This window comes from Mus caroli, chromosome 9 (genome assembly GCF_900094665.2).
Source record: "Mus caroli chromosome 9, CAROLI_EIJ_v1.1, whole genome shotgun sequence".
NCBI classification, from domain to species: domain Eukaryota; kingdom Metazoa; phylum Chordata; class Mammalia; order Rodentia; family Muridae; genus Mus; species Mus caroli.
In genome coordinates, this window is record NC_034578.1 from 54,826,604 (window position 1) to 54,834,684 (window position 8,081).

An 8,081-nucleotide genomic window follows, 5' to 3' on the forward strand; every position below is an offset into this window, starting at 1 on the left:
GCAGGCAGGCGAAGTTCATCTTCTCGCAGGTCTGGTTTGAGTTTGAAGGACTCATTTCCGCCTGTGGGGGTGAGTTATCTTCTTGTGAAATCAAGTCGTAAGAACAAAAAGGTTTTACTAGTGTAACACGTGTGCTCTCCCTCATATATACTCAGGAGACCGTGTGGATAGGCTCCCTCCCTGTCTCTGTAGCCAGCCCCAGTAGGGTGTTACCCTAAGATGCCACGATGCTGGGTTCTGAAGAGGGGCTATGCTTAGGCAGGAGAGCTTGGGGCAGGTGCTAGGAGGTAAGCATGTGCTTGGTCAGCAGCCATCCATCTTCGGGGTCTCATCAAGAATTATGGTGTGTTCCCAGCACTGAGGCTGAAGAGGTAAAGGGGCTGACTAAAGGCAAATGAGACTGGGGGATGGTCTCAAGGGAGCCTTGGTGAAGAGGGGAGGGCTTGGGCTGGACCCCAGAGCAGGAGGGGTGGAGAGACCAGCTGCAGGACAGACCAAGTGGAGCCGGCCACAGCCCGCCCGCCCACCCTTTCATCTCTGCGGCTCCTTCCTCCTTGGTCCCCCTTTCTACTCTGTCTGTGGGTCCATCTGGGTGGGCTTGGGGCGGGGAAGGAAGGGGTCTCTGCGGGCAGTTTGCACAAGAGAGATCTTTGAAAGTGGACCAGCTGGTAACAGGTCATTTGGCTCACTAGGCGCTCCCAGCAAGAGCCTGAACCCCCAGGGGTGCAGAATACTCTGTCAGACCAGATTGGGTAGGAAAGTTCAAGAGGAGACTCCTGTGTGCCCCCACGCAGCCCCGCCATCCCTCCTCCAGCTCTCTCCTGACCTGCAGTCCCAGACGAGTTTTCCCAGAGAGCTAAAAGCAAGAAAGTAACCTTTAGGATTAACAAGAAATGTTCCTTTGTTTCTTCTTCTTTTTTTTTTTTCCTTTTAAGCCTCTTTTCACATTTGTATGCCCCTCCCCCCTCTTGTCTGGGGTCAAGGAAGAAGAGCTCGAGCATGGAGTCCCAGGCATCAGAGAATGGAAGCCAGACCTCCTCCGGGGTGACAGATGACTACAGCAGCTGGTACATCGAGGAACCTCTAGGAGCTGAGGAGGTGCAGCCAGAGGGGTAAGTGTGGCAATTGGCTCAGGCAGCCGTCAGAGCCGGTTTATGGTAGAGAGGTTGCCAAGATGGAGGCAGCGAGACCCTTGGGCAAGTGTCTAAGATTGGCTTTGCCATTTATCTGCTGTGTGACCTCTCAGAGACTCACAGCCTCTCTGGGCCTCAGACTTTCTATAAAACCTGAGGACAACAGTTCTTGAACTATTATTAAGAAGGGCTTGAGGCCATGTGGTCCATAGCCAGCCAGGATGGGGAGCAGTGTGTGTGTGTGTGTGGGGGGGTGTCACAGACCTCTGTGGTGCTTGGTGTAGGGTTTGTCCCTGGGGCTTTACAGGCACGGGAGAGTCAGGAACTGTAGGAGAAAAGCCCGAGGAACTGCTGAGGAAAGCGTTGGCGCACCATTATCTCTGGACCACTCTGAGTGGAGGGAGTTTTAGGAGGTATGGAGGGAGAAGAGACCTTGTTCTTGAAGCAAATGTATAGGCTAGTCCAAGGAGGGTGTGCAGGTAGGTCAGTTTACCCTCACCCCATGGATGTCCCAAGAATTCCTGGCCTAGACCCTTCCTATCTATGTTTAGTCTGGGTACCTTGCAGAGGAGTTGGGGTTTTCTATGGCATAGTATTGCTCTCCTCTAAGACTGTCTTGCCTCTGGGGCACCTGGAGTTTGGCTCTCCCCTGAAAGGTGAGGCAGAGCAGAGAAATGGGGGTGGGGTGAGATGGGGTGGATGGGTGGTACTAAGCCAGATGTGTGCACATCTGTTCACCATTAAAATTTGAAACTGGAGAAGGAAAAAATGCTCAAGTGTTTCCCCAGAGGCTAGGACTGCAGCCTGGCTTGGTTGGGGTCACCCAGCAGGGACTGGGGCCCCACCCAGGCCCTAGGGAAAGAGCTGTTGTTCTGGACTTAGGGTTCTGGCCACCTGCAGAAAAAGCCTGCGGTCAGCTAGGCTGTGACTCCCCTTCTCCCAGCCTCCCCAGCTCAGCTATGCAGTGGTGGACTAGAGGAGGGGCCTAGGCTCTCCAAGGAAACCAGACTCTTAACTTGGGGTAAGGACCCAATCAGAAACTGTGTCCTTGTGAGTATCAGGGACCAGGCTGGGCATGGGCTAGAAGCCAGGTGCCTGTAACTCATTGTTGCTGGGATATCTGTGTATAGTCTCAGGATAAAGTAAATCTATGGTGGATACTGGGTCTTCAGAGAAGAGGGTCTATAGAATGCAGGGGATCATTGGAACTTACCTTTTTAGGAAAAAAAAACCCAACAAATCTAGACATCACCCCACTTCTTTCCCTCCTCCCCCAGAGATGAGAATGGGAGGCTAGGAGGGAGTACAGGGGATTCCCTAGGAGATGAACTTGAGTTCACCTCTCCCTATGTGAGTCAGACACCCCAGGGGTGTGCTACATCAAAGCTTTGAAGAGTTCCAGGATGCAGACTTTCTGTACCTTAGTGTGCACCGTAGGATGGAGCTAGGGTGGGGCCCCTGGCTCAGGATAGACTCAGCCACGGACTTCTTGCGCAGGCAAGCTCCACAGTATTTTAGTGCCTCCCATGCCAACTTTAACTTTGCCCTGGCCTTCCTCTAGGCCAACTGAGAGACTTGTCTAGTGCCAGCTGCACGGTCTCTTCCCTCATCAGATTCTCTCCACAGCCCAGACTGCCTCCTCCCTTCTTTCCCTATGGAGATGCAGCCCTTCTGTCCAACTGAAGCCCAAAAGCACCTTAAAGGTTATGTCTGCATTGCTGTGATCCAATACTCAACAAGAAGCCACTACAGGGAGGATGGGACTGTTTGGCTCATGGTCTGAGGGTCTAGTGTCTCATGGCAGCTCAGGCACAGCAAAAGGCACTTGCAAGCATCCGGGCAGTAAGGAAACAGCCAGACGAATGCTCGTACTCTGCCCGAGCATTGGTACAGTTCACGTTCAGGAAGGGTCTCTTCCTCTCCATTCCTTTTCTCTGGAACACCCTCGAAGACACAGCGAGAGCTGCCTCACTGTCTCCTAGGCACTTCTTAATGCAGTGACGTGGACAATGAAGACGGACCCTCTCAACTACTTCTTAGAAGCCACATGGAACTTTCTCTCCCCTCTACACTCTTTAGTACCTGTGTGTATCGTTCCTGAGAGGGAATTCTCTGTGGTCCTTGTGATGATATCTATGTTATCCTCTTATCAATCACACAAAGGCTGAGACCTCACCCATCGCCAGCAAACACACTGAACTAGGTGTTAGCTAGAAACCTTATGTTCAGTAAGGACCAGAGGTTCTGAAGATAGGGCCCTACGTAAGGTTTCCAGGCTTGGAGGCTTGGAGTGGCTTCTAACTTGATGTGGGTTTGTGAGAAAGTGACCAAGCTACTTAAGGGTCAGTGTGCTGCGTCCTTGTCTTGGCAAGACTGGAAGCACTGGGCTGAGCAGAAACTAGACACTGAGAAGGGTTTAGGGACTTGAGTGATGCTCCCAAGGCCCTAGGACTGGTCAGACCTCCACCCATTCCCCCTCCTACACACTGCACTTAGGTGTGGGTGGGTGCAAGACCTAAGCTCAGACAAGATACCCATCCCCCCACACTCCTGCCTGGCAGGCACATTGCCTATGGGAGCAGCTTTGCTGGGGGCCAGAAGTGGCATGGGAAAGACCCATCTGACCTCCTCCACCTCAATGATGCGCTCAGGAAGTCCCGCAAGAAAGACAGATGGAGGAGGCTGACCGAACGGGTAGTCCCAGGACTCTGCACACTTCTTTACTTCTCTTTGCTATAGAGCAGGCAGGTGCCTAAGATGGGGTGGCCTAGTCTCTTGGCAAGGCAAACCAAGCCACAGCCTAGACTCCTTTCAGCTTCAACCTTTCCTCCTCCCTCTTCCCAACTCCTCTCTCCCCTCCCCTCCCCTCCTCCCCATCCCAAATGCCACAGTCCCATCTTCCCAGGTCTCATTCACATTGGAAACCTCCCTCTGGCTCTCAGACCCAAGCCTTGCAGACTAGAAAGCTATCAGCCCTGGTTCTCAGCCTCCTCACTTACCCATCTGTAGTCCCAAGCTCTCTCTGCCACGTGACCTAGACCTGGAAGTCGCTCTTGTGGTCCTCATTGAGCTCTTTCTTCTCAATGGCTTCCTTCTGTGCTTAAGTTACCTTCAGAGCAGGACATCTGCCAGCTCCCAGGGAGCCTCCGTGGTGATTAGGAAAAAGAATACTTCATTTAGTGTGTTCAGCTCTGCAGACACAGGACATGGAGAACTGTATGGCCTGGATTTCTGACCATATTTATTTTCTTGGCCAAGCATCCTTGTGCAGTGTGCAAACTGTTTCGCTGTACATTAACACTTTTAATGAGATGGGATGGGAAAAGAGAGAGGATCCTTCCAGTCCTGGATCAATCAGGCACCAGAAGCAAGCCAGACAAGACCAAATGCTAGATTGCTTGATTCAGTAGTGTGTTTAACCTCTGCACTGTGAAGGGGAGCCTCTGTGAGGTTAGGAACAGCTAGGAGTCCCCTAAAGGTGGGTGGACGAGGAGGAGGGTCCTTGGAGGATAGGAATTATTTGGGTGAGCAAGAATAGATATTTAGACCAAGCTTGCATACTCTGTGTCTCCCAAGAGTCTCCTTTCTCTAGCCCTAAAGCATGATACAGGGCCGGCACAGCACAAGGTATGGGGGTCCAGACTCACCCTGAAAAACAGAACTGAGCAGGCTGGGGTGGGAGCTGAGGAAGATGATGGTGAGGCCTCCTCTGTAGGCAATGCCTTAAACCCTAGCTAAAGCTAAGCCTGTGGATCATTTGTTCCACAGGGTGATTCCCCTTTGCCAGTTCACTACACCCCCTGCCCTGCTCCATGCCTGCCTGGCTTCACTGTCGGTAAGTTCTGCCTGCCTCGCCACCTGCTGCCAGTCCAGGCAGAGGGATCTGTGTTCCCATTTGGGATGGTGCTAGGGACCTCATGCCCCCCAGAGAAGGTTATGTGGGAGTTCTCTCTACAGGGATCCCAAGCCAGAAGTGCTGACCAAACTCTGTCATCTTTTAGCCAGTCTCTAAGATATCACCCGAGTATGGAATTGGGTGGATGGGGAGTGTTTTTGAGATGGACAAAGACAAATCTTGGGACTCAGATCACTAGGAAGCCTGACACCCAAACCCTGTTCTTCTCTCTTCCTCCAGTTCCTGGTTCTGCTGCTGCTGGCCTTGCTGGTGAGACGTCGCAGGCTTTGGCCACGCTGTGGTCATTGCAGACTTGGACTGCCCAGGTTTGTGCTAGTCTCTGGAAAGTCCCATTTGAGACCCAGCTGATAGGCTCCTTTAGAAAATTGAGTGACTTCTTAGATGCTTTAAAGACTTGGGAACAGCCTTGTCTTTCTCAGTCTGGAGCCCTCCTCACTCAGCTTTCTTGGCTTAGGCAGGCAGGTATGCATGGAGGAAAGGATTCCAGAGAAATGTAGGTTCTGGTGTGTGGCCCTCAGACTTAGAGTGGTCCTTAACCCCTGATGCTGTCTGGGCTGTTTCTCTTGAGAACATCTTGGGATTGTGAGTAGTGAGTAATCACCCTGCAGCTTCTGTGGCTGCGACTTTCTTTTCCTTTTTCCTATGGCTTTGCAACTCCAGAGACTAAGCTAGGTGTCATCCTGAAGGCACAGGACTGGGCTGGCTGGTGAGGGAGACAGCAAATATTGGAAAAGGTGCCAGCCACAAGTCCTGTGGGGAATTGGGTACTACTGTGGAAGCACCCTGAGATGCTGTCTGATGCAGGAAGAAGTCTGATTTGCTGAGGGAGCAGACAGAGCAGGATGGGGTTCTCAGAGCACCAGGACTAGCTAGAGTAGAGAAGCAGAGAACCCAAGCCTGGGACTGCTGTGCCCGCTGCCTGCCCTCTGTTCTGGTCCACACCCAGCCCAGGGAGGCTGTCTTTACACAAGGATGTTATGACTTTCTGTGTTCTCTGAAGATCTGCCAGCCCAGACTGACAGATCTATTCAGGAGGAGGCGGCTGTTTCCTGGAGCTCCCCTGGTGGGCGGAGCATCTAGAGCTTGTTCTCAGCGCCTTGTGCCCCAGGGCTCTGAGAAGGATGGGTTCTAGGCTCTCCACAAGCATGCTGGCAGTGAATGTACGGGTGGTGAAAGGATTTTCCCCTCTGGGCTATAGATTTGACAGTTTAGGGAGCACACTGTGGAGGGGTGAAGGCTCAGGGACTAACTGACTGCCTTCCTTCTATCCTGTCCCTGTCTGTGGCAGCCCTGTGGATTTCTTGGCTGGGGACCTATCCTGGACAGTGCCTGCTGCTGTTTTTGTGGTCCTCTTCAGCAACCTGTGCCTGTTGCTCCCTGATGAGAACCCACTGCCTTTCCTGAACCTCACTGCAGCATCCAGTCCAGGTATCCAGCAGGAGATCCAGGGGCTGGCCTGATGGGACAAGGGCAGGGTGGGGTCCTGGTTTATTAAGGTTGGCTGGGGGAGGTGACGGCAACAGGAACAGCTGTCAGTAGGGGGTACCGCTGGCCGCAGAATGACCTCTTTAGATCAACAGTCTCCACAAAGGGTGGGATATGTCAATAGCTCTAGTTTACAATAGAGAGAACCAAGGGTCAGAGAAAAAAAGCAGCAATAAAGTAGTCCTTAGTTGAGTGAGTACTTAATTCAGGCACTGCACTAAGCACTTCTTGGTTTGCCTTTGCCTTTTTACAGATGGAGAGATGGAGACATCAAGAGGTAACTTGGCTAGGATCACAGAGCCTTTGCTCAGACCCAAGCAAAGTAGGCTCTCACACACTGGAACAGCTGAGGGGCTTGGACGATGGAGACAGAAAAGCATCTCTGACGGGTATGGTCTAGGTCCCGAGTCTTTCTCTCTCTTAGTGTCTCTCATTTGTGTTTCTCTCTCTAGGGCCCTGGAAGCTACTGGCTCTGCTCTACTACCCAGCCCTCTACTACCCTCTGGCTGCTTGTGCTTCGGCAGGGCACCAAGCTGCATACCTATTGGGTACTGTGTTATCTTGGGCCCACTTTGGTGTTCAGGTCTGGCAGAAAGCTGAGTGTCCTCAGGATCCTAAGGTAACCCTGAGTCCCAGTGGGCTAGGGCGGAAGGGTGCGCCTGCCTGACTCTCACCTCTGTCCACACTCTGGGCTTCTTTGCTTTCCTCCGTCAATCCACGTCTGCACCAAACTTGGCTGCTCTGAAGTTGAGACCTGGGGCAGAGTCTGGGCCCCGTCCCCAGCAGCTTTCAGCCTAGGAGGGCAGAGTGGAGGAAGAGGATGCCTGGAGCACCCCTCCCCTGATTTCTGAGTCTTTCTTTGGGCAGGAAGAATGGAGAGAGACAAGTGCTGAGTGGGGAAATAAACTCGGAGGTCTAAAGGAGAATTCTAGAACCCCAGAACTAGCTTCACTGGCACAGGCAGGAACTCTGAAGCTCCCAGTCCGGACCCTAAAAGAAATAGTGTATCAGTTTTCTAGACAGACAATCCAGTTTCACAGCTTCACCCCTTCATTCATTCAGTCAACAAACATTTCCAGGCCTTGAAATATACCTGTGGACAAAACACAGTAAGCCCCTGACTTTCTAGGAGCTGTCCTTCCAGAAGTAGAGACACGATACACAAGCAAGATGGTCCTACCTAATGCTAAGTACTCTGAGAGAAACGGCACTTGCCTGAGACTCAATTTCCCCACCTGTCAATGCAGTTGATGACACCAATCTCTCCAGGAAGGTGAAGATTGGGAATTATTTTTTTAAAGCCAAGCATTTATGGATCCCACCTGTGATCCCCAGTTCTTGGAAAGCTGAGGCAGGAGGATCACTAATTTGAGGCCAACTTGAGCTACATAGCTAGACCTTGGCTCAAAATAGAAAACAAAGACCTCCTAACATGAAAACCTAAGAAGTTTTTTGCCAAGGGACTTGGATATTGTTTAGCACTTAGAATTTAGTGTACATGAAGCGCTCTCTCTCTCTCTCTCTCTCTCTCTCTCTCTCTCTCTCTC

At 51.9% G+C, this 8,081-nt stretch overlaps 1 protein-coding gene across 1 annotated transcript in view; it reads left to right on the forward strand.

Annotated features, from left to right (window-relative positions):
* The first annotated feature begins 316 nt into the window (after positions 1-316).
* Positions 317-8,081, forward strand: part of Stra6 (stimulated by retinoic acid 6) — a 19,878-nt gene continuing 12,113 nt past the window's right edge. The window contains exons 1-7 of the mRNA XM_021173188.2: positions 317-371; positions 984-1,112; positions 4,902-4,968; positions 5,269-5,354; positions 6,338-6,477; positions 6,788-6,811; positions 6,987-7,153. Of these exons, the coding sequence (XP_021028847.1) occupies positions 1,000-1,112; positions 4,902-4,968; positions 5,269-5,354; positions 6,338-6,477; positions 6,788-6,811; positions 6,987-7,153 (597 nt within the window). The 5' untranslated portion in view covers positions 317-371; positions 984-999. The remainder of the gene's footprint in view (positions 372-983; positions 1,113-4,901; positions 4,969-5,268; positions 5,355-6,337; positions 6,478-6,787; positions 6,812-6,986; positions 7,154-8,081) is intronic.